A 26,752-nucleotide genomic window follows, 5' to 3' on the forward strand; every position below is an offset into this window, starting at 1 on the left:
TTTGGCTCCCTAGAATAACACGCCACAAATCACCGCCTAATTCAATCCCCGCTAAAGCAAAGCGTTACGGCCATTCGGTACCGTCTGGTCTGGTTCCAGGTGCAATGCGGGACCGTGCCGCGAGCGCCGGCCGGCTGCATCACGCGGTGAGGGCAGCCCAGCGTGGGAACCTCCACCGCGCAAGAGCCCGTCGAGCCCGAGCCTGATCCAGACCCGTTTGGCAGGACATTGGCGCTTCCCTCTGCAACAGGGACCTGAGAAAGGCTGGGATGGGGGGGTTAGAGGAGGAGCTGCTTTACCAGCACTGCCTCTTTACCGAGAGTCCTCTTAATGCACCACTGCATTAACGAACTGCAAATCCATATCTGGAAGTGACTCATGGGGGGAAGGCATTCATGACAGGGCTTGTGCTGGTCTAAGGACGCATGATCTGTGCTGGACTCCGGCCAGATCTCGCCCAAGGTGCAAACTGCTTAGACCTGCAGAAGGAATCGGAGGCACAGACACGAGCGGTGCCTCCAGGTGCTTTAAGGACAGGCGCAGGGGAGAGACCCAAGCGGTACTTCTGCCACCAGGAGCCCCCTCCTGGCAGCCGGTCCCGAACGCCCGGCGGCATCCGCACCGCAGCCCTGGTGCTCTGCGCGGCCCCACGCAGAGCGAGCACCCGCGCAGACCGGCCAGGGGAGGCCCCCGGCTTCCCACGCAGCCGCGTCCTCCTATCCCTGGCACCAGCAAAGCTGCTCGCCCGTTATTTAACACTGTGCACCTGCTACATTCCCCAACACAAATGCTCATTTCCTCATTAAGGGAAGCTATTGAATCAATAGTACAGAGTTTTGTACGCGAATTTAGGTCATCTGGCTGTCAAGACCAGCACCAGTCTCATTTAAAAGCATGTGTAAGTAAGTGGGACATTACAGAAGATACTGCCTGGAACTGGCTTTTCAGTATTTCTTCACCTCTGGACGGCAAAGCTGCTTCCAACCTGTTCCTGAGCGCCGGTTCTCTGCAGGCCCTTGGCGATGCCCTCGGCGATGCCCTCGCAGCCCCCGGGCACTCTGCACCAGGCGGAGCAGCCCTTCTGCCCGCAGACCCTCTGCAAAGAGCCCCGCGCACCGGGGACACCCGGCATGGCGGGACAGCCCGGGGTCCGTGTCACCGGCGCTCTCGGGCTGCTGGGGCAGGCTGCGCTTGCAGGCGTCCCGATGGACGGGGCGGCCACCCCAAGCCACCACCTGCCTGGGCTTGGCACGGCTCCCGCTTCCCGCGCCCGCCGCGGCGCCGGGCAGGCGTCTGCACAGAGATTTATGGAGCTCAGGTGGGGTTCGCACACCTGCCTTGGACACTGCCGAGCGTTGAGGGCTGTCACATCCTAGGGAAAATAAATTGAGGGTATCCTGGATATCTGTTGCCTTGGGCTGACAAGGTGCAAAACAGCTTTTTTTATATTTTCCCCATAACATTATTGCTATTATTGCAGGCTACAGCAATGCAGTAACAGGCAGGCTGCCAAACTGCCACATTTTTTGATTCAAGTAATTTCTTAAAACATGACCTTGTAAGAGGCTTTATGCTTTATCCCTCATTTCCAGGAATAAGAAAAATCACAAAATACAGTCCTAACTAAATGCCTAAAGGACTGTTTAAAATACTGTTGGATTGTCTGATGAAATGAAGCCTTTCTGCAAGAATTCAGTGTGTACTGACAAACAGTCAGTGTTGTCAAATACTAAATCTGAACGCATTCAGTTACTTACATTTATTATCATAACAACTACAAGTACATAAATGGATCGAAGTTCTGGAGTGAACCATCCATCCTGTGCCTCTCCTTGGTCTTACTCCTCCAGTCACCTTCCTCATGGGCATGTTCACTGGGGTTTTTTTAATCTCATGTTGCTCCTTTCGTCCCGTCCCGTCCCACCCCGTCCCGCTGTGCAGTGGGTGGCTGCCGCAGCTGCTGACTGTGATTTCAGATTCAGATTCAGCAGCGATTCCTTTTTTTATAGAAATGGTGTGACTGAAGACTCCCAGTTCTGCGCTGCCGCCTCGCTCACCGATCTCTGACAGGCTCCGCTTTCAAAATATTGTCACTCAATATTTATGCAGCGTCTGCGTGAGCGGTGCCCGCTCTGGTCGCCAGCCCCGCGCCGGCTGCAGTGCTTTCGCCGGGCGAGCGGGTGCTGGCGAGGGGCTGGCGGTGCCCCTGCCGCTCCTCCGCCCCGCGCCAGAGAGGGGGAAAACCCAGACTTTGGTCTTCCTCCAACAGGCCTTCCTCGACTGCATCCCTTGGTTTCCCATCTCTTCAGTCTCTCTTTTCGTCTCTCTTCTTTCAGTCCTGGCTTTTGCCGTCAGGCCACTTTGCTGCGGAGCCATGTGGGAAGGAAGGTGGTGCCGTAAAAGCAAAACCAGAGCACGTAAAATCACCTCCCAAACCTGGGAGCTGCGGAGAGCCCCTGGAAGTGGCTCTGTGCATCTGAAAGAGCAGGGGAAAACGTCAAGAAAGGGGATAGGAGAAGCACAAAGAAACCAAGAGGAACAACCACCCTGTGCTGTCATCTGGAGAAAAGCCCAGAGGGTTGATTTGGGGTTAAATGCTGACTGTGGGGGGGGGGGGGGGCGAGAATTGCAAGCAGATGGAGATCAGCTCCTAAGTCACCTAGTCACATTTCGAAACATTCATCCTTTCTTCAGTCTGAAAATCTGGGACAACAGCATTGCCTACCCTGGAGTGCAGCTTTGGAAAACGCTGTCAGCACCGGGAATCTGTATTTAGGGCTTGTTGTGAGCCGTTCCCTGAGCCCTCCCTTGTCGCACTCCTCTGCGCATCCTTGGCCATGGAAATGTCCACGCACACAAGCGCTGCGCTTGCCACGCTCCATCTACCGCGCCAAACACCTTCATGCACTGCAACAGCTATTCAGCCAGGAGCGATGTCTCCAGCACTGCAGCCCAGGCACACTGACATCGGGCTGAGGAACTGCAAAATGCTGGAGGCCAGGTGAATGAGCAGTGCTGCTGTCCATTACTGGCATTCTCCTACATTGGGTCAAGCTTTTGCCATTTCACAATTTAAAAATGCCCAGCAAAAATGTGACATTGAGGCTAGCTTAGACTTGTCACAACAGCCACAAAATCCTGTCTTACTCTCCTGTTAAATGGCACTTGTTCCAAGACAAAAAATAACAACAAAAAAAAGATTAATGAATGCATTCATATGAGCCATTAAGAGAAAACTAAAGACAGCAATAGATACAGATAGAGGCAGAGAATGGCAGATCCTAAACAATGCATTTCCTGCTATTTCCTATTTATACAATAGAGTTTCTTTCTTTGCTCAGACTGGAAGGATAGGCATGACAAGCATCTCATCAACATCCGTGTATAACAACATCTCCTTGCTATTAATATGCAAATTGAAATGCACACACTGATTAAAAACATATTAGACAAAGGCTATTGTCAGAGATCTGTGAGCACGCTACAAGGCTCAATTAGTGAGCAGCGGGCCACGGAGGGGAGGCTGCTTCAACCGCACTCGTTCGAGTGCTGCACGCCAAACCCGCCTCGCGCCGTCGAGGCAAACAAGCTGCTGCCGTCAGCGCTGAGCTGGCCAGGCAAAGCCTCCAGGCACACCATCACGCTCTGCAGGTGACATAGGTGCAGTGCTCTTCTGCAAGAAGCTGGGTGATAATGAGCAAGCCCGTCAAACATGGCATGGGATTAATGCTTTCTGCTGCTGAGGCATGGCATCTGCGGTTGACCACCTCGTTTGGGAAGGTAAGCAAGACCCTCGTGGAGAGATGGCCAAGATAAGTATTCAGCATCAGCTGCTCAAGTTCTGTCGCACGCCCTCAGCAAAGCCCATCTGCAACCTCTCTGTGAAGGAATATGAAATTAAGTCCTGCTAAGAGTAGAAGTCAGCTGCACTCAGAGATGATTTTTAGTAGTCCTGGCAGGATTATGACATGCACAGAGGTGCTGAGGAAATGATATAGAGGAGGAATTTTATAGTTTGGTTTAGATCTCCTGTGACTTAAGGCACAAGCAGTATATGGGAAGGAGATATAAAAATGCAATACACTGCCCTGCCCTGAAGAGTTCTGCAGCTGTCTCCTGACCCAGCTCTTTATAGCTGGAAGAACACACTGAGTAAAGATAAACATTACTGGGTCAACGGGAACAGCTCCATCACCCCTGTTCAGACACTTGAAATGGAAATTAGGCTAGAAAATTTATCCTAAAGCCTTGAACTGCCCTCACTGCAGTAATGTAAAGTGGGGAACGTGTTGCAATGTTAATGGATATTTGCTTTCTCTTTCTTGAGATAATGAATTTTAGCAAACAAATTGGGTCCTCCCTATCTCACACGGCAACATGCTGACCTGGATGTTCCCAGTAACCTTGCACTGGTGGGAGAGGACTTGCAGTTGGTCACAGGCAACAGCACACTTAAACTCAAATGAATCCAGAGAACTGCAGGAAACTGCTAGCACAGCCAGAAGGAGGAATGCAGACTTTTGCACACATAATTTGAAGATTACGGAAGGTGGTTTTAAAGGTCAGGAGTTGCTAATTAAGTTGATGCAATAGGAACTTAACAAAGAAAGTACCACTTATGTTCTAGGAGCATTCTTCTCCTGTGATTAATTTCTTTGTGTTAAGTAGTGTGTCTCAGGGTAGAATCACTTTACACACTGTTGCCATAGAGCTTTATTGCCTTAGCACAAGAAGCGAGTTAAAAAACATGTATTACTAGTGCTATATTATGCCTGAGCATAAAACACTGCAGAAAGTTAGTGTCTTGTTTTCTGAAACATACCCTACAGCACTTGCACCAGTGCCGTAAGAACTCTATTAGCTTGCGCTAGAAGACTCTTAGGGAACATGACTAAAGGATTAAGGTTTCAGTGTTTATAGCCACACTTCCAGCTGTCTCTCAGTGCCAGCGGTATTCTGGTTAGCATTGGCTCCTTGGCGTGTGGCAGAACACAACCAGCCTCTCAGTTTTTGAGATGTACTTTACAGAATGTCTTGCACAGCATTTTAGGCTGGGAAAACCTTTGACCATAACAGACAAAATCAACTTGTGATGTATGGATGTTCTGCACAGAAAAATGCAGTGTGTTTTCTCTATGGAGAAAAGAAACACAAATGCCTTCACCCCTCAATTTAAAGTAACCTTTGGGGATGCAATGGTTTTACTGCATCCCTTTCCAAAGATCTCTAATACACCCACACAGTGCTTAAGCCAGGTATGATGTACTAGTCTCGACATCAGAGAAGCACATGCAGTCTGGAGACATTTCTGTAGGGATCACCGACTTCCCACTAGGAGATTTGTCTTTTTATGTCTTGCTTTGAAGGCCTAATGAACTTAAGAAAAGCAAAAGATTAGAAGGATTTAGGGACCAAAGCCTGACTGACTGGCCAAGGACAACACTGGCACCAAAGGCAAATGTTGTGCTGCTCTAGCTACTTTGCTTTGAAACAGGACAAAGCTGGGGGTATGACAGGGCACCTCGCTCTCGCTTCACATGCCTCCTGCTCGCCGGGGCCTGATGGCGTGGGATGCGTCAATCTGTCTGGAATTCTGATCCTCCTGCTCGCGCTACATCTTTGCACCACCTCTGCAGTGTCATGGGACAAACAGGTCTATTTTAAGGCTACCAGGGTGGCATAAAATGCTACTTTGCTAAGCTAGAGGCAGGTCCTCTGTCTCTGGCCATTCTCTTGGGCCGAGCAAGCCACCAACTGCAGGATGAGCAGCAGCCTGGGAAGGCTGGACGGACTCCTGCAGGCTGGTAATATGGGCTGAGTCCAACCCAGCTCACTGCAGCAGAGTCAAAGAAATTGTGTTTGTGCTGTGATTAATTTGCTGCAATTAGCTTCTAGTGATTACCTGAGCACACAAGTTAGAGAAGGGTTTTTTTTATTTTCTCCTGGCAAAATCACCTCTGCAGCATCCTGAGTGCAACTTGGAGGAAGGAGAACAGGTTGCAGGAAGGAGAAGGATCTGCAGGGGGAAGGAGGCTCAGAAAAGCCAATCTGTGCATGCATGAACAATATGCCCTATTTCTGTAAATCATTCTTTCTGTAAAGAAACAGTTTAGCTTCAGAAACGCTGTCTTCTTATGTTATTACCCAGAACACAATAAATGAAAGAGCCCCATAGCTATGAAACATAAGGACATGCTTACTCATCTGTAAACAACCCATTCTCCTCCACACATGCAAGGCATTGATGCAAGAGCACAGATTAATCATATAGAGCTTCTTTAGTATCTTTTACTGTCCCTGGAGAGTAAACAATCACCTTCTGCAGGCATCTGACCCTTCCCTTTGCAAGACTAAAGGCATGGAAAACACCATGCAGCCCATCTGGGCCAAGACCTCCAAGCGATCGAGCTCCAGGCAGCCTCCAGGACGTAGAAGAGCAAAGGTCCTCTTTGCTACGTGGTTCTCTTCCTACACCTAGCTCCTCTTAGCAAGGCTGAGGAAATGAAGTGCTGCTGCTGGCGTACCGCGAGGTGTGGATCTGAAGCACAGCACGGGATAACTCTGTTTGCAGGCACCTCCCCTCAGTGTTATGAGCTTTCAAATAGGAGAAAGTTGTTCAAAGTTGAGGGTGGAGCCTCTGCGTACTACTGCAATACATATAAAAACAATGCAAGTATTATAGGTGAACATATGCAAACACAGGCACATAAGTTATCCCAATTATATAGAAAAGATTTCTTTTAAGCATGTAACATGAAATCGGCAAGAGTTAGTCAAGAGGTGAGAGCACTGAAGGGACGAAAACTTTTATGATGAGCTCCATGAGTTCTCACTCTCCGCCCTCAGCAATTTAGGGGAGCCTGGTACCTTTTGCAATTAAGGTGCTGAGCTTTTTAGGATGGAGCACTTCATTATTGCACTGAAACTTTCCTGCTTACTCCTCTAAGTGGAACACCCACTAGACATAGCCATCTAAAGAATATTTGCTGTTAAATCATTTTCCTCCACTAGAAATTTTCCTGTCTACTGTAACCAAAGAGACAAAGGGAAAAATCACTTCCAGGAAAACTGTAATCAAGAAGAATTTGTAATTTATTTCACCTGTCCATTTTGTAATCAGAAGAAATTCTTCAGGTACAGAACAGCAAACTCTGCATTTGTTTGAAGCACAAAAACTCAACACCTTCTCAGCACAGGTCTGATTCCCCTCTAGGGGTGGTGGAGGCAGGAATCTGAATTTGTCCTGCTGCTCCCATGGGCTATGTGACTATTAAGTGTCCTCTGAGTCACCACCTGCTACCCTTCACTTCATGTGTGAGCAGGGAGAATGTTTAAAAGCACTAAATACTAATTTGCAATAAGACTGGCACTTAGCTTCCTCGTGCACTGCACCACTTAAGCTTAACTAAACCAAGCATAAACAAAACATAACAGGAAAGATTTTTCCAAAGCAGAGAGACATTTAGACAAACTTTAATATTTAGTGTGAATTTTGTCTACACCTCCTACCTATCATATCTAAAACATATGAGCTAGGCACATTGCTCCAAATTGTTTGCAATTTCTACCATCAAATACAATGATATTCCTATTTATTTCTTCAAAATATGAAGATGACCAACATGATAGCTCTGTTCTGTGTAAGTCAATTAACCCAGCTATTATAAAGATTTAGCATGTTCCTTTGATTAAATGCCAAATGAAAATAAAAAGCACCAAAGATTGCCTGTTAAGTAAATTTGCCACTAATTTTCATATGCTACAGCAAAGAAAAGCATAATCACATAAGTCTCATTTCTTCTTAGACTGGAAGGGGTCTATTTAGTCTTCATTGCTGGCAGGCAAAATAACACGGGCTGCCACAGAGAAACATCTATTATTGATCTTACTCCTGATTTAGGAGAATTATCTCTCTTCTCTCCTGAAGGTTTGGAATAACAATCTTCTAAAAAGAACTGGTGAGTCTGGGCTTTTAATTGCCTTTGCAAGGTAGAAGAGTCATTTTCACGAACACAAATAGGTTTTTTCATTAAAAGGCTGACTCTGGTAGCAAGGTAGGGAGGGATTTCCCAGTCCCAGATGAGACGGTAATAAAAAGCTAGTTATACAAAATTATCATTGAGAAGGAAAGCCAAAGTGGCTTTTTCCAGCATCACTGCTTTCCGTGTATGTCAACAGAAACACCCTGCAGCCGGCTACACGCGCGGCGCGCAGACCCAGCGGGCCGCCGAAGATGAACTTCTTCCCATGGTAGAGAAAGATAAGAGAAACACAAGCTCATCAGCAGCAGGTGAGACTATATTTCTTCCTCTGGCATCACAAGGTCCCCTCCGCTAAACGCCTGCTCTCGCTTCATCCTGTGGACTCACTAACAAACCGAACTGGTTTTAGCGACTGAGTCCTACAGGTACCAGCATGGTTTCAGTGCAATTACTACTTAGTATGTGCTGCCTTAATAACTGAGCGGGCTTTAAACATTGCAATTGCCCAAAGTAACCACTGCTTTACTATGAAGCTGCCTTCAGCTTCACTTGCACACTGCTCTGCCACACAAACCCTTTGGGTGCTGCTTCCCTCAAAGTGAGAGGGAAATTAAGGCTGCAGCACAGCACCTACTGCACCCTCTGCTACAGATCTTGCTAGTTTGTGAGCTACCACACTGCAAATAGACAATAATAATTCTGTGAACACTCAAAACTACTTTTGCATCATAACTGCAATTTTCTAAGTGACCTGCCCAAATGTAACTTATCTGAAACATATGCAGCACTGCTCAACACCAAAATGCACAACAATATACTTGTTTGCTTTGGCTTATTAAAGTGCAGAGGAGGGGATGGAGGACACAGATTAATCGCCTATATATGATTTGTTCACTTGGCAGAAAATTCACAAACCTGCAGGCCACTGTGGTGAGCTGTGGATTAAATTAAAAGTTTCCCTGATGCAGAGCCAGCAGCAGCAGGTCACTGCTCTTCCTTGAGATGCTAGAGAAGTAGATTTGCACCTGGCTGGAACTTCTGGTAAATGAACTGATGGATCCATAAACATCACTGCTCATTTCCAAAGATAAGACAGGTTCTAGTTCAGTGTGCACAAAAAGGAAATGTCAAAGCCTATTATTTCAGAGATGCAGAAGCAGGGAAATGGCCACAGTCTCAGGAGAATTGTGCTACTACACATATATAAAACAACCAGATTGCTCTTTAAAAGGGTGGTACTTAATCTCTATCAGCAGTCACAAGACAGGTTCTCTGCATGCAAAGTGCACTGACCAAGCTTGTATAACACAGGGCCCAGTGAGGTTTGTTTTGCATTGCTGCAGTATCTACTAAAACTTGACCGTATTTATTACAGTTCTTGGAACCGGGGTGGGTTAGGTAAGAAACTGGTTTTCTTTCTGCTGATCGCAGCAGAAAAAGCAAAGCCATTGCAAGCTCCTTCATTGCCAATTGGTACCCTTAGTTCTGTTTTCCCTTCACCCCCAAGCCACGGAGGAATAAGCCCCTTCCCCACAGGTGAGCACCAAACCGCCCCCACCTGGGACCTGGCTGGGTCTCTGCACAAGCAGCATGCCTCTCGCAAACTCACGGCTCTTTTTCAGCCAAAATATGTCTCTTCGGATCCCGCGGGGTTTTCTTTCGGCCTCCCTGGCAGCGCAGCGCCCGGGCGCAAAACTCACCGCAGCGCAAGGCGGCGGCAGCGGCTCCCCCGACGGCCCCGACGGGCGGCGCCGCGCAGCCCCGGGGCCCCGCGCAGCCGCCGCCGCCGCCGCCCCCGCTGCGCTGCGCTGCGCTGCTCCCCCCGGGGGGGTCCACGGGGTCCCGGCAGCGGCCTCGGCACGTCCCGCCGCCAGCACAAGGATTTCACCCTTTGTTACTTTCCGTCGTTCAGCGAACCGATTCCTTTTCTGAAGACAAAGAGGAAGGAATTCATCCATCATACATTCCCGTCACTCTTTTTTTTTTTCTTTTTTTTTTTCTGTTGACACAAACCATGCTGGAGAAGGTGAAGAAATCATGTTTATTCTGTTTGGAGACTGATTACATCACTATCATGGATAATGTAATAGAATAATTTTATACTCTTGGAAGAAATCTAAGAATAAATATGAAAAAGTAAAATATGCTGTTCCTGCTGTCTCTGAGGTTGCATGACGGTTAAATGCTGTTTTTACAGGATAGTTATCATACTTTAGACTCTGTGCTGAATAAATATTATCTTGAAAGGGTAAAAAAATCCATCGAAATATCTTAACTCACCACAAAATTAAAAAAAGAAAAATCCATGTATTTGTCCAAAGCGAAGGTTAGTTACATGTTAATTAACGAATCCACACAGGAAACGCTCATTGTCCAAGAAAGTATCCTTCCTTCTTGCTAATCATTTCCTCTCCGCAGAAGTGTTGGTGGTTTTCCTCGTTTGGACTGATGAATTACTACTGATTTTTCAGGCTGCAACACAGAAAAGAAGCAGCAGTAAGTTTCTTCCTCGCCATTTCCAGTTTTGAGCTTGGTTTCTTTGCACCTCCTGAAGTTTCCGTCTATGCATCTTTGTTTCCATCCCTTACCCTGGCGGCCTCCAGAAAATCTCGCTTCCTTTTCTCCCAGCAGACCGTATGGACTTCCCACACCACCCCTTTTTTAGCAGTCAAAGCTGTAACAAGATCTGGCAGGTGGAGGCTGATTCTAGGCAAAGTGACACTGGGGAGAACATGCAATTTTTTTTAACAATTAAAAAGTTTTATGTGAACAATGGGGATACTCCCATTCTAAGAAAATACACAAATAAAATTTCTATCTGAAATATAACCTCAATTTTAAGCACGGTTTTGAATTTTATGACAGAAAATTGCTGTAATGGTTTGGGGAAAAAAGTGTATTTTCTTTAGGTCCTCAATTTAAATTTGGTTATAAGAGACTAGCAAGCCCTGCAAAACTTGTTTGTTTGTTTTTTTAAATGACCCAAATGCAATTATTGGCAAACAAGGAATCTCTCGTTCAGCAAGCATAGACAATCTCAGATTTATGCTTTGAGACACTGGGCTAATGTTTATGCTTCACATTAAAATAATTAATCCATACTCCAGACACCAGAAACCAAAGATGCACCAGCCTTTTGGCAGCTCTCAAATTATGATCAAAACAGAAGATATCAGAGATATCTTTATTTTCACTTACATTAAAAGGGAAGGGAGACAATTTAATCCCATAATGAGAGAAAGTATTACACACTCTTTATAGGCAGTGTAATTATTCAGCTGCTCTCTGGAACCACTGAAATAATGACAAATTAAAATGCCTTTCAATCCCATCTACCTTTTATAACTATTCATCTTCTGGAGTTATTATCACTCTAAAGGCTTCTTCGTACTTTAGGCAGCAGTCAATATCTTACACAAAGCACACAGAAAATGTCATTGCTACCAATAAAAGTTGCAGTCATCAAGATAAGAAAAAAATCATTTTAATTTGAGGCAGGTACAAGCTACAACTCAAGTATTTAAAATAACTTCCTGAAACTTAATGGAAACCTTATATCAAAGAACGTGTCCATTCTTGGAAAACAAACGTGGTTTATTGTATGGATTTTGTAAGAATGGAACTTACTTGTAAAACAAAATAAAAACAAATATATGATAATAAAACTCATACATCTAAGAATGTAATTCCAATTTAGTGACTGCAAGAAAGTATTCAGAAATGGAATAGAGAGAACCGGAAGAGACCTAAAACCTTGTGTTTGCGTTTAATGACAGGAGTGTTTCCAAGGACACCCCCGGACTCCACAACTAGCCACAACTTAAAATCCACCAGCTATTCTCTAGGCGGATAATGTGCAGAAAACCAGGTGAACCCCTCTCTGGCAACACGTTTGCGCAGGCGACCCAGGGCAGCCGATGGACTTCCAGACTCGGGAGCAGATGGGATGAATCCCATCCGTAGGGAACTGGCCCCGAGCCGACGTTCGACCCGGCCGCGTCTGACCCGCGCGGTGGGAACTCGCCGAGGGCACCTGGCCGCCGAGCCCCGGGCTGCCAGGGCACATGGGAGGGGGACCAAGTCCGGGGGAAAGAGAAATAACTTTTTTGCATTAAAAATTGCATAAAATGAAGGAACTGAGGACAGGAACCTCCAAGCCTTTTTTAAATCCCATTTCTTGCTTTTTTGGCATGTAATAAAACTGCAGAGCCCTCAGAGGAGGGACAGCTTGGTCCTGTCTGTGCAGCACTTAGCACGACTGGTTCCTAATCAGCATCTCTGGACGCTCTTTTGATAGGAAAACCAAGGGCAACGGTGGCAGCGAGTTCTCGTGAGGAATCCCCGGAGGCAGCCTGCCGCTCGACCCCGTTACTCGTCCGAGGGAAGCCACGAGAAAGCGTGCTTTCTTCTCGGGCGGAGAAGCAAGGCTGGTCAGTTCTCAGCTTCTGCTGTGATTAAGAGCACGTAAAGGCAGGGAGGTCACCAACGATTCTCCTTCCTCCGAGGATCCCCCGGGGCCCTGTGCCGTGTTCCAGCCTTACGGCACCTGCGGAGGAGCGGCAGATCATCCCCCGCTTTGGCGACCGTGCGGTTAATGCCAAGGACCAGGCAACCCCGGAGCAAGAGAAACGGTGGGATATTGCTGCATTCATTTCTCAGCTTCTTCTAAGTGCACGTTTGCTATGACAAATCCCACAACTAAGAACATGTTTCAGCCACAACAGGCTGTAAATATTTGTTTACACTTTCTTAAATAGATTGGAAAAAAATATGAAAACGTAATCATGGTGAAGAGTGACATTTCTCCAGGCACAAAATTTACAATATTTTGATTAGCTCCGATTTCTGAATAGCAAAGCAGCTTATGTTAATAAATACCCTATTCCAACTAGACATCTGTGTTCTCAATCAGGAAAAAAAAAAAGAAAAACCTCACGGGCACCAAGCCTGCTGTCATTTGCTCCTCAGCAGGCCATTAATCATCTGGGCTGTAACAGGATGCAACCCAATGACTACATGAAGGGCCATGAAGAAAGATCTTCCGAACACACCTTCCAAAGTAAAAATGATTATTTGCAGTCCCCAGGCATTCATTTAGACTGCATACTGCACTCCCTTGGTACGTTTAGATTCCCCCTGAGTTGATTTTTACCAGAGCAACAGCTACAGGATTGGGTCCCGTCTCCGCAAAAATCCTAAAATTAATCAGAAAGCACGAATTTGAAAGGGAAACCTGGGTCTGTATTAGCATCTATGAATGTGTAAATGAGTGGTTATAAAACCCTAGAATGCATTTGCAAGCTCCAGATATGGCAGAGAGGTCTGGCTGATCAAAGAGACAAAATAAAGGCTAGAAGATAAAATTCTTCTTTATGGAAGTTGGAATCATTATCCCCCTATCGTAAGACTCCTAATTACTAGGGCTGGATCTCAGCCTCCAATCACTGACAGCCAGAATGGGAGAGGATAACTCAGAGCTCTCGGTACTCTGCACATTATTATAGCATTTGATATATTTGCAACCAACCCAGAGATGGCACTTGCATCAAATGTGGATCTGGGCTCTAGTATTCTCGCCAACAGGATCTTCCATCCTTTCATTTGCAACCCCCTGAGGAACTACTTCAAACCTGGAACTGGGCCCTTCAATTCATTTTCCCCAAACACGGCTATTTTCGCCTGGATGCAGTGACGAACATAGCACACTTTCCCCAATCCCACTGAATGCGCATGCTGACGAAAAAAGAGAAGCGCTTTTTAGAAAGCCCTAAGTTAATATTCTGTACTGGTATTTCTTTGACCCCAGAAGCTGAATGTTCTCTGTCTTCTTTCATGCCTACCCAGGACTTCAATTCTGTTATTTATTGAAAATGATTTTTAGCAGATCTTTCCAGTTTACATAAACCTGAAAAGAGAGAAGAGTTTTGTTTCTTGCAGCCTATTGTAAGCAGTAAAGAGCAAGGCTGGCATGTGATTTTCTTCCAATATTTCAGAGATAACGTGACCTCATTCCTGCTGCTCCTCACAAGCCTTGTTTTCGGTTGCCACCGGTCCCCATAGAAACCGGGCTGCCTCTGCTGACCACGGTCCAGCTACAGCGGGCACCCGCACCACCGCATGTCTCGTGCCTTACTTGTCATTCTGCTGGTTTGCTGCTTATTTGAGGGGGAGGAAGAAGGGAGAATTAAAAAAAAAACATATCTATTTCGGGAAAGCAAGTCAAACAATGACTCAATCATCTCTACACAGTTCATAAATCCCTAATTAAAGGTTTCGTGCTCCTCCCCACTGCAGATGTTCCAGAGTCCAGCCACATTTCAAAACCTGCTTCTGTGCATGTGTGCGTGCAGGCATTCGCCAGGCTTGCCCATTGGAGCCACAAACTGGAGCTCTACTTTTATAAGACATCTAAAAAGCAGCTCTTGCTCAGCTGCTCTGCGTGAGTGCGTAATTCCCATCAGAGCCGTGAGGAACACAGCCCGACCCTGATGTAAACAGACTGGATGCCAGATTTGTGATACAAAGAATATTTCTGATAAGGTATCTGACTCTAGCCCCAAATTCCTGAGTTTATTAAAAGATAAAAAAATAAATAAATAAAGGATGCATTTTTTTCCTGCATTTTCAAATATACAGCTTAAAATATCAGCACCCTGGAGAAAATAATGGGAGCTAGCAGACATTATCTTGCTTTGCATATTCATTGTCCAGGGGGATAAGGACTAGCTCAATACTAGCTACCTCCCTCTACATCTTTTATTCAACACCAAAATACCAGCCAAGGCACTTCCAGCTTTTTTTTTTTTTTTTCCATTTTCCCCACCTTTTGGTCAAACAAATTCAGCAGGAAGCATTCAAATGAGACCTTGAAATTCCTGTAAATAAACAGCTAAGTTCTCCCCTACAGATACTACTGAAGGGAGAAAAGGTCAGCTGCAGCCGCTGAACTCCAGCTTTGCTAACGGAGCTCCAGCACCACTGACACCCCTGCTGAGAAGTGATGTAAGGTCCAAATAATGTGGTCTGCTAAGCAGTAGCTCAAGGACTGCTAGATAGTGGGTTATTTAAAGTACACTCTGGCATGGCTTGGCTGTATGTTACCCTCTGGAGAGCTCTCAAGAACTATAATAAATATCTATTACTTGACTCATTCCTCATATAATTTGTTCTCTGCTAAAGCAGCTTTTCAGAAGATGCATCTGCCAGGCATTTTCTGGGTGCCACCAGATCCAGCCTGTGATCACCTTTCCCCGTTAACCTGTCCCAAAAGGAAATCCTTCTCCTTTACAAATCTTTTTTCATTATATTAACTATGACAGCTACCTAAAATGTTTTGTTGCCTTGGAAACTGCAATCCACTAGCCTCCGACTGAGTCATTAGGAAGAGGACAGTCTTGACACTAACCAGCAAAAAGGAGAGCAGCAAAGAGGTGGGCAAGACACCAGCCAAGGTATACGAGAGGGCTGCAAGAGGCACTGTTTGCTCACTTGGCACGCAAATGCAGAGCACATTTGCCTCACCCCGCACTTGGGAGAGCCACGCTCCTGCAGAAACCGAGCCTTGCTCCGAGTGCTAAACCTTCATAACCTGACGCTTCCAGGCCTAGGAACAAAACCGCAGTGGAAACTCGTGTAGAAGCATCACGTCTGGATTTCAGAATGAACTTTCTGTGTATAGAAGAGATAATCGTTGTAGAAAGCGTGCTACAAAAGCCTAGATGCAGCTCTGTCAAATAGTCTGTCGTGTTTCTGCTTCTCTGTATATTCTTTTGCCTTGGAAGCAAGGGTCAGCTGAGGGCACGGATCCCATTCAGAATACCTTTTCACAAGGTATTCATTTACAGCAATAGCAATGACGATTTCTTTCTCTTTGTCTGCAGCGGTTTCTATACTCAGGAGCACGAGTTGTATGTACTGCTTTACCTTTCTGAATTCTTTTATGACTTACTATTATCATAAGCATACGCCTGTGCAGCCCAGCTCTGTACAAACACCGTGCACAAGGTCATCTCTGTGTATGCGACAAATAAAAGGACTGCTTTAAAGACATGCTCCAGACTTATTCCCAAGCTATATCTCTGGGTCCAACTACATTTAGTTCAGCTACATAGTGCAGGTGACTGTTACAGACACCTTAAACTGGAGCTGGGTCTGTGCTGATTCAGGACAAGAGAGTCCATCAGTCCCATATAGAAGACAATGAAGCCACAAACATTTTTTTAAACTAGGAGAATAAAATCTGCTACATACTAATTACTGGGTGGGAAAAGCTTTTGTTTCGTACAAGCCCAAGCTGCCAATCTGTTGTCTCGCATGCTGCTGTACTTTCCTATGGGAGCTGGAGAGATCTGTGCTTATATACTGAGATACTTAGCCTCAAAGAAAATTGTGTAAGAATGAACAATGAATAGAGGAAATAGAATAATCAGTGCAATTTCCCATAGAAATTGGTCAGACGAACGTCTCTAATTGGCATTCCATTATTACATTTGTAACATACTTTCTTATGAATTTATTACTTTGTTTCCTCTTGTACTGAATGCCCATGAAGATCTCTTGGGGCCAGATTTAAATCATTATGAATAAACGATAAGAAACTAAATTTAGAAAGACTGATAAGAATATTAATTTGCAAAAGAGGAAGGTCCTTACAAAACTGTGGAAGTGCTGCAGGCCTGTGAGCCATTCTGGTGTTCCCTGCACTGGCTGACTTGGTCCTCACTGAGATGAGGAGAAATCAGCCTTCCTCTCAATAATTCATGTTTTTCAGAGCTCAGAAATCTCTGGGAACATCTGTGGATTTCACTGAGCCTTGACACTAAAATAACATAATGTCATTTGGCTTGCTGACATCCGAATGAGATTGGTTGAGATGCCAGAGCCTCCATAAACCAAACTGCTAACTCCTAGCCAGGTTACTCCACCGAAGGAAGGGGAGGAAATATTGGCCCCAGTCCTCCCAGCAGCGTGTGCTGTCTCTTTCCTCACTGCCCTTCGATCTCGAGTACAACATTTGTCTGAATTCTGAGACTTTCTGGTCAATAGCCTGGTCCCCTGGCGGTTCCGGTCTGGAAGAGGTGCTCTTGCGAGCTCGAGTGACCACGAGAGGTGCTTCTGTCAAATAACAGCAATCACTGCAGCCGCGAAGCGGGGACTCTCCAGCTTCCCGGTGCTGCAGCCTGACCTCCTATCAAACACTCTCAACTGCGGAGCTTAGTTTCTTCCCTCCTATGGGAAGCAATAAAGGAACATGAATTATCATCTTAACTCTTGCTGATTTTTTACCCAGATATTCAGCTCAAGCCAAGGAAAAAAAAATCCAGAGCTCTGCAGCGAATACACTCCCTGTTAGGGAGCAGCTAAAGAAAAAGAGATGAAGCAGAAAGATCCTCAGTCTTTGAAAGTTAGAAGAAAGCATTTGGGAAAGCAATAGATACAGAAGGAATTATCTTTCTGCAGGAATCACCTAAGGGCTGGAGAAGACACTCTGCTATTTGCAGGTGATTGAAAAACAAAAGCAGAAGGTATGGGCATAAAATAGAGAGTGTGAGGGAACATTAACCACCCCATGAAGGCAGGCACCCCTCCTGATGCTGAAAATAGTAGTGCATCTTTTCTGCACATCTTTCTTTCCTATCCATGAGGCTGCTCTGATTTGAAATGAACTGCTCTATCCTTTGCAATAACAGCAGCAGCAGCAACAGTAATAATAATACAAACTCAGAAAGACTGGCAGGGGAAGGATAAATTACAGCTCTGTGTCCGGACAGAACGTCGCAGCTGCTCTCCGTTCAGGTCTCTGACGGGAAGAACTGTCAGCTCTGTCTTCCAGCAGCGGGAATTTGTCATGCTATGTACTAACACTGCTCCTGTCAGCGCGGTACCCGCACGCCACATACGTAACCTGGTGGAGCATTCCACCAGCATCTATCATGTAGATGTGCTAAAGGAGAACAGAAGCACAGAGGCCAGAGATGAATTGCTCAAGGTGCACAAGAGTGTGTGGCACAGCCCCAGCTGCATCTGCATTGCCCGGCCCCAGCCCTCTGCTCCGCAAACCACCAGGACTAGCAGACAGTGCTGGATCAGTTAGCGGTCACTCAGCAAATGCCCTTCCTTCCACAGGACTTCATACGTCCTTGGCAAAAAGCGGGGAGGGAGAACACCACCTCCTTAAGAAACCTGATGCCACCAGTTTCTTCTCTTAATTGAGATCCAGACTATGACGACATGCTCAGGTCGAGAAAGGGTAATATCTGGGAGACATTCAAACGCTCAGTGAATAAATAGGATAGCGCTAATGTGAATAATACAGGGAACCTTTGAAGGTCTAACATCAGCTGGGGAAAGACTGGGTTTGTCCTTTGGTATCTCAAGCAAAATTAGACATTACTACTTACGGCTGGTTTTGATCACCCTGCCTTGTCTTTCAGACTGCTCCTAAAACTACCTGAAGTATTCCAGTGACTAATGACACCTTTTATATCCCTCTTCTAATCTGGCCAGTCCTCAGTACTTTAGCCTGAAACAGTTCCCAAAGCTCACATGTAAGTGTATTAAAAGAGATTAGTTTATTAATCTACTCTTTGGTACCATGTATCTTTATCACTTCATTTTAATAATTTGTACTAATTGACAGAGCAGATTCCCTTCAAGTCTCAGAAAGTTGGCTAATAGGTAATTGCTTTAAATCACAGCATAAACATTTCACTTGGAAACTTCTAATCCCATTATACTCTCAGTGTCTCTCCTGAGGTTTAACGCATGAAAGAAGCTCCAAACTCAGTATCATTAGGCATGAACACTTGTGGCATCAAGACTGGATGTTGTTAGCTTGTCAGCTTGCTGGGTCACTATTGACCATTTGTTCTTTATCTGTCCCAAAACAGGAGGCACCTTTCAGTGTGAGGCGGGTACGGGCAGATATGCAGGTTCCCCACCATCCTCCGACAGGTCTCAAGCCAAGGGTGTTTCAGTGGGGAGGAACGGCAGTGTCCTCAGCCGGGTTATGAGACGTGCAAAGCCACAAGGTGCTGCGCCGTAAACACATACAGCACTGCAGAGAGCAGAAGGAAGAAACTCCTGCCCAAAAGCCTATAATCTAAGAAAGAGAAGATAAGGAAAGGGCAGAGACCCAGATGACATTCAGAAAGAAAACCTGGTGTGGGGATATCCTGAGGAGGGGCGCTTAGAGGAGGGGCCTCCAGGAGAGAAGAAAGATGTTCAGGAAAGCAGGACGTCTCTTCATTTTAACCCTCCAAACAAGAACCTCCTGTCCAGGGACACCTGCAGGTTCACGACTCCTCAGCCCCTGGGGAGCCTGCAGGACAACCCGACTTCTGCGAGCAGAAACCTGAGGAAGGAGCATGCACGTCCAGCAGCAAAATGCAGCAGGCATCCCGAAAAGCACGGTGAGGAGCCGACAAACAGGTTTTCACTCGGGCATGCCACGACTGACAGGCAATAAAGAGCAAACAGCACTCTTCGCTTCTGGGGAGACGGGGAAACCAATCTGGATTCAGCCCTGCATTTCTGTCCCTGCAGGTACCTCCAATATCTATGTTTATAAAACACTCAGAGCTCCTTGGGTGACAGGCTTATTGGTGTGTAAAGTGTTATTATTATATATATTCATCTAGACAGATACAGACAGACCGAGGGCTATCAAGAAAAATACGGAGGTACTCACTTGGTCTGATGTTTGGAGCCCTTCAGATGAGCGTGATACTGCTCTATCGAGTTCAGAGTGACGTTACAGATGTTACAAGTGTAACTGCGCTTCAGGCCTGCAAAGAAAACCCAAAGCTGTTAATTGCACAAATCAGGGCAATTCATCGCTATTTAGAAGCCAAAACACTTAAGAACATTTTTTTTCCAAAGGGATCAACTCTCATTTAGCTCCCAAAAAGAGGGGCCAGATTTGCTGAACACTCAATCAGCTGCTGACCTCCTCCGAAACCCAGCTCCTCTGCAGCCTGAGTCCGAAGGCGAAAGCTGGAAGCCCGGTGCAGGTCAATGGCTGGTACACCAACAGCTGGAAGCCAGGGGCTAATTTGCCTGACGGATTTACCGTCGGCCGCGATACCTGTCTACAGCTCCTGACCACAAAGCATCCCCTGCTTTACTAATTTTAGCCCTTCACAGGTACAATAACAAACAGCTATTTATAAAGCTGTTGCTCTGGCTGCTGGCCCACTGAGTACCACTGAACTAGAAATAACAAATCAGTGGGCTTACAGCGAAAATGTTCTCAGGAACTGGGGGGGTTTCGGCTTTCTTTTTTTTCTTCCAGCAAATCTCTCTGCCGCCTCTGCTACTTTCCATTTTGTTGTTTACTTAATTGACACAGATACAGGTTATTTTCCCAAGTAAATATACCACATTTCATGTTGTTGTGATGTAAGTTGCAGAGAACACGATCTGTAAGCGGAGCAGTCCGGCTGGCTGAGCAATAAATCAATGCAAGGGCAGACAGTGCAGGTGACTGTGCCAGTCGCGATGAAGTACGCAAGTCAAGCGCACGCAAACCCCATCCGCTGGCAGCAAAAAGGAGACGATCGCTGTCGGAAGCACTGAATCAAACCCCATGAAAACTCCGAGCAGTGACTGTGGGCCAGCCTGTCCTCGTGGCCACCGAAGGGCAAAAGCTGCATCCCCAGAAGGGGCTGTCAGACCCATGGAGACACCTCGCCTTGAAGAGGTGCTCTCGTGATTCTCTGCACATAACGTATTTTCTCATCTACAGGAAAAGTGCTTGGATTAAACAGCATTTCTCTCCTAATTCATTGTGCTGCCTCTGGGCACAGACTGCAGGGCAAAACCAGGCAATTAAGCAGATTCATGCACATGTCAAACAGAAGCTGCAAAACGATTTATGAGCAAAGTCACAAAAACAGTCTCCCTGTGCGTTCGCTGGAAAACATCTGAGCTGAAGAACCAAATCGAACAGAAGTGGCCTGTCCTTCGTCTATTCAGCTAAGATCAAATTACAGCTTGGATGTAAAGTCTCCGAGAGATCCACTACAGACAAGACACTTATTCGCCTCGAGAACGTGCGGGCGCAGGAGGAGAACAGGACGCTGCGGGATTACGGTGTCAGTCACAGTGCGAACGAGAGCACGATAACAGGAGACGAGCCACCATCTTCGGAGACATTTCTGGCTGAGTTACATATAAACAGTATTTAACTAACTGTCATCCAACATGGAAAAGCGGGAAACAGAAGCTGATTTGTGGATACCATAAAAATTGCTCATTTAAAAACTGAAATAGATTCCGGTTGCTTCTGAAGCTCAGTTTTGTATTGGAGACTGGTATTCAGAATGGGACAATTATTATGGGCTTTCTTCTGATAACATCCTTTTCGCTCCATGTAATTTCAGAACTCTGAATAAAGCTAATTGTCCCGAGTCGATCCCAGGGAACAGGGAAGTTCGGAGATAAGGAAACAGAGCAATTCAGTCTCTGCACAGTGCAGCCTGAGAAAAAGTCACCTGAGATGCCCAGAGAGATACAAAGAACTATTCTCAAAGTTTTGTATAAATATGAAACCAATTTTTTCCTCATCAGATAGTTTGTTTCCCAGAATTATTATTTAATAACTCAAGGCTGAGAGTACTCTCAGTTCTCTGCAGTACAAGGAAATAAAGATTTTGCCTTCTCCAAAAAAATGAAAATCCAAAAATAGGAACCTAGGAGACAGGCAGCAGAGTCAGAGGTAAAACGGAAAAGGCCTTTTCCCAAGACAGTTTGCTGTCCAGCGGCTGGCCAAAATGGCCAATATTATTTTGGATTTGTGTCAGTTTAGATTTCCTGGAAAACTGTGACTTTAGGTCCTCATCTGAGATATTTATTCTTAGTGTCCTGGTGCACACCTCCTTCCCCTGGGGAGGATATTAGCTTGCTTAGCACATGACAGATCAAGTAATTATTTACTTACTAATATTCTGACTTTGCTTTTCTAGACAGGTTTTCTCCTAAAACATTCCTTAATGACTTTTGCAATCACGGAAGAAAGTAATACTGCTAGAGAAGTCCCCTCAGAGCTGCAAAAGCTTTTAGGCACAGCAGATTCAATTTGTTTCTTTTTTTTTTTTCTTTCTTTCCTTCTCCTTCCATAACTAAGTGACCTGGGCCAAGAGATAGGCCATTAGCTGGGTTCAAAACTTAATTTTGCAGGGGGAGAATTCAGAAGCCTTTTAGGAAATATGACAACAAAAACAATAGCTCCTTGAGCTTACGCAATAGCTCGCTTTCATATTCTGAAAAGGAATAATAATCTGTAATATTCTATACTCGTTCCTGCCCTGCTGCCAACGAGTTATTTCCAGAGGACCCTTAAGAGACACCCCCGGCACCGAAAGCCTTTCCGTTAAAGCCAGGGCTGGGACACAAGGCTGCTGGCGTGCCCGGAGGACCAGGTGCATCACCCCCAGCCCCGGCACCGGGGCCAGCAGCAATCCCCCCCGGCACTGCCGGAGCGGTTTGCTGCATCTGGGGGTTTCACCAAGGCGGAGCAGGGCATGGAAAGGTCTCGTTCCCACCCGGTGCCCTCGCGCCTTGCGGGAGCGAAGGGCAGAAAAACGGGAGCGACTCCTGGTTTGCACAAACGGAGCCAAGGCAGCAACCAGACGCCGTGGGCCAGCACCGCTCCGCGCGTCCCTGGGAAAGGACGGAGGCTCCTTCCTCGCCGCGGCGTACGCACAGTTTAACTCCGCTAGGCTTTCACCTTGGGAATGAGCGCAGAGCTCTGGAAGCAACAGTCACGGCGCTGCCTCAGCTAACGTGCTTCTACCGAAAAGGCAGAGCGGGGCCGAATGTATGTTAAACGCCTGTTTCCCTAGTGGACATCCTTGAAAAAGAGACGGCAATCCCAGGGCCCTTACTCCTATTGCGCTGGGCAAAACTTGACATAAATTAAGCATGTAGACGCAGGCCTAAGTGTTTCAATTCCACGATTCTGTCGTCTCCCTTAGCACTCCGCAGGTAACAGAGCGGTTTCCTCTCCTCCTCTCTTTTCTGGTTTAACCTCCTAATAATTCCCTTGGCTGTATTATCATCACTGACATTAAACATACACTGGCATTACAGTAAACCATTGATGCTAAAGTAATTTCTGTCCTACTCTCCTAAATAAATAAATAAATAAATAAAGGAAATTGCAAATTTTAGAGCGCCTCTATGGTCAGGTTTTCTGTTTTGCACTGATTCACTTCCCTGAAGATCTGAATAGAGCATTTCAAGCTTATTCGAAGGGCTCAATTTAAGAATACCAGAGTTGTGGAATTTGTACCATGGGCTGCTGGGCTTTTTAAGAACAGTTTTAATGTGCCATGTAATAGTCTCTTTTGACTTTCCACAGTACTATTTCTTCACAGAAATTGTTTAAATAATTCATTTAGAATATGTAGTGTATGGCATTCTCAAATTTGACCAGTTTATGCTTACTATAATTAACTGATATATAACTATACAACTACCATTCCCCAGCTATATCCAGAGACTCCCATAAAAATCACTTATTTTGAAAAATGTGGGGATTTTTAGTTCATTTAATTTCCATCACGATTTTCTACTTGGTTCTACAGGTTGCTAAACCTCAAGCCGCTGTAGTGTCTGGCTGCGACAAGTGCGGGAGCGGCTCCGGCGTGGAATTGCGGTGGACGTGCAGCACGTCCAAGGAATGAGTTATCCCACGGGACGCGCGTGCCCCCGCTGTGGAGTGAGCCCAGGGACAGTCAGGGAGCAGGACCGTGGCAGTAAGAAATTGGTAATGCTTTAAATTAAGGTAATAAGGTTCTAATGCTCAGCAGCTAATTTAACAGCATACATTAACCACAGCCTTATTGAATCTTAATTACTTGTGTAGGTGGAAACACTGCCAGCGATTATAGTGCCTAACTGGGGACACGGATTTTTTCCAGCAGCACGTCAAAGCTGCTCGTAAGGATGAGTAACGGAGGCTCCAGCCCAGCGCCCGGGCGCAGCGCGGCCCCTGCCTGCGGGGCACTACGGAATGAAGCTAACGGCCACGATTATTGCGGGATCCACAGAAAACTGTCAACATTAACAACATTTGATCTGACTCAAGTTTACAAAGACTTCCAACTTGATCAAAACTGGGATTTCACAAAACACACCCAACCAAAGCCTGAACAACCTGCGTCAAGACTGAGCATTCGCATGGGAGGCAGTCGGCAACGCCAAGGTGGGTCTCAGCCGGAACGGTTTATGTCAGGAAATTCCGTGTTCTGCCTACGTTGATGTTTACTTTTGCATCCTCATGGCACGTCAGCATCTCCCCCCGAATGATGACACGCATTCATGTAAAATTAAATGCACTCCTATATCCATTAAATAAAATATTAAAAAGTAAGGTCATTAATGTCATTCTGCATAAAATGCATTACAAAATATTCCAGGGGAGTACTTGTTAAACTGTTTTTTACTAAGCAAAACTGACAGCACAGAATGAAAAAAATATTTATATGGCATACAGGGAAATTATGAGCTGAGAAGGAATTAAACTCAGCTCTTTGCCAGACTTTTCAAGACAGTGTCTGTAACGATGACAATTTACCTTGCTGTGGAGATTACAAAGGCTTTAGGTGACAACATCCCTGCACAGCCGTTCTGACTCAAATTTACTGCTGAGGTTGCTTTTCTTTTTTCCTAGGGATTCACAGCATAATCCCCTCAGACCTTGTCCCCCAGGGACCAAAATGCTCTGGGAAGAAAATTCATGTTCCTGAGGTCTATAGGACCCCACCTAACCCACATCAGGTGCACAAGCCTGTTCCCGAGTCTGCCTCCATCGCTCCGCAAAATTCAGGGATTTACTGGCGGGCGCCAGAGAGCCAACGGAAAGGCGAGAGCTGAGGCTCGGCGCCGCTGGGAGCGGTTCTGCTCCGGCCACTCTTGGTGCATCAGCTGACGGGATCTGCTGCTGCGCATTCCCACGCCCGAGGAGGATGCTCCTGCTCCCGCTCCTGCCGTGCTCCCTCCTCCGCGGAGCCGGCAAGGCGGGGGCAGACCCGGCGCCTCGGCCGAAGGAGCGTGGGAACGTAAGCGGTGACCGGCCGCGGAGACCGGTCTGCCTGGCTCCATGCTGCGGTCTCCTGCCACCTCGGCCGCACGCAAGGTCACCAGACCCAAGAGGGACGTGCTGCAGCGGTGCCTTGGCAAGTGACGTGTCATCGCACTAAAAGGCCCGGCAGCACGGGCTATAAGGGCTGGCAAGAGAACGGAGCGCCCGCGTGCTAAGCCCACCCTTCGCTTCCGTCATCCAAAGGTGTACGTATAGGGAAGGAGAGGAAGGGACACGCTGAACCCGCCTAACGAAGCCCTGGCTTTCAAACGCTGCACCAGCCTTCAAAGCGGAAGCATTTTGCTCTCGGGTTTCGGCTCAGCGCTAGCAATAAGCAGAGCCCGTCATTAATTAAATTCTCCATGCACGACCTGCCAGTCCCTGCTGCTGGCCTCTGCCCCTGCAGAGACCACCCGCTCTCGAGGAGGAACAGGAGAGCTCCGCGATGAGCAACGCCAGCCACAGAGCACAACCAGAGAAACGTGACCTGCTGGAGCGAGCAAGCCGCCGCGCTGTGCCTGGCACCGTCTGCAAGAAGCTTAAAGCTGCCAGACTGGAACCTCAGTGCCTCCGAGGTAGCAGCTTCGACGCGGTGTTGCTGAACAGTTGCAAGCTGTCGGGCGGGAAGATCCCAAACTTCACGATTTCTTATGACATTCACCAATTCTTGTCTTTTTATGACTCTGCTCAAGGGCTGGCTGGGGTGCGATGGCAGTCAGAAGAGGCAGCACTGCAGGATGAAAACACCTAATTTCTTTTTCTTTCCAGATATGTTCTCTTATGAGTCTTGTTGAGGCCTGTTTCTTTTCCTGACTTAACCTATGCAATAGCTGCAAGACAGGCGAAAAACACTAGATGTAACAGCATAAATCCGGGAGAAGAGCAGCAGGAGACCTGGTGTCCAAACAGAGACAGCTGCATCGGGAGGAACCTTCTACTCAGCCAAAGCGTTTGGACAGTGTGACCAAGCACTCGCTTATATCTCTGCTTCAGCTTAACACAGACCAGCCAAGCAGTGCTGCTATTGTTTCTTTTTTCTCTTTTTTTATTTTTCCTTTCTCATTTCTGAGAAGAAAATAAGACTTCAAAATTGCAGGATGAGCACTTGGTAAGAAGAATCAATGCTTTTTGGTTCCTACAAATATCAGTTGTCCAAAAATATATCACTGTTCTTATTTCTGCAAATACACATTCATATTTATCAATAAATATTTTATTACAGCCATTATCAGAACATCAAAGGCTGCTGAGATGTTGTACTTCAACTGACACTGCTCATTCCAGGCTTACACAATGCATCAAATCTTAGGCTCCCACCGCAGTCAAAACAGAATTAATATTTAAATCATGATGGGATAAGCCACCTGGGATAGCATGGAAGGGAATGAGTGAATACTGAGGTAGCAAAACAAGCACAGAATACAGAGATCACACAGTTACAATCCCTGCCGCATCCCGACAAGCACCAGAACTGCTGGACATCTAAAGCAAGGGTCAAACACAAGACTTCACTGACCAACACGTGACACACTAACACTGGGTATCCCTGATCGGTCACCATCACTATTTTTCTTGAAGTAATATATACCCTTCTATCCGCCAAGGTAAAGCTATTTTCTTAGCCATAAGGGAGACCTCATTCCACGTCAGTTATTACAGAGATCTGTTTCCTACGTCTGTAGAC

The 26,752-nt window shown here is 46.3% G+C and overlaps 1 protein-coding gene across 1 annotated transcript in view; it reads right to left on the minus strand.

Moving 5' to 3' along the window:
* Nucleotides 1-10,038: 10,038 nt before the first annotated feature.
* The window catches only part of ZMAT4 (zinc finger matrin-type 4), a 68,938-nt gene continuing 52,224 nt past the window's right edge, over nucleotides 10,039-26,752 (minus strand). The window contains exons 6-7 of the mRNA XM_067312360.1: nucleotides 19,672-19,768; nucleotides 10,039-10,454 (exon numbers count right to left, since the gene is read on the minus strand). Coding sequence (XP_067168461.1) covers nucleotides 10,439-10,454; nucleotides 19,672-19,768 — 113 coding nt within the window. The 3' untranslated portion in view covers nucleotides 10,039-10,438. The remainder of the gene's footprint in view (nucleotides 10,455-19,671; nucleotides 19,769-26,752) is intronic.

Source organism: Apteryx mantelli, chromosome 29 (assembly GCF_036417845.1).
Source record: "Apteryx mantelli isolate bAptMan1 chromosome 29, bAptMan1.hap1, whole genome shotgun sequence".
Lineage (NCBI taxonomy): Eukaryota > Metazoa > Chordata > Aves > Apterygiformes > Apterygidae > Apteryx > Apteryx mantelli.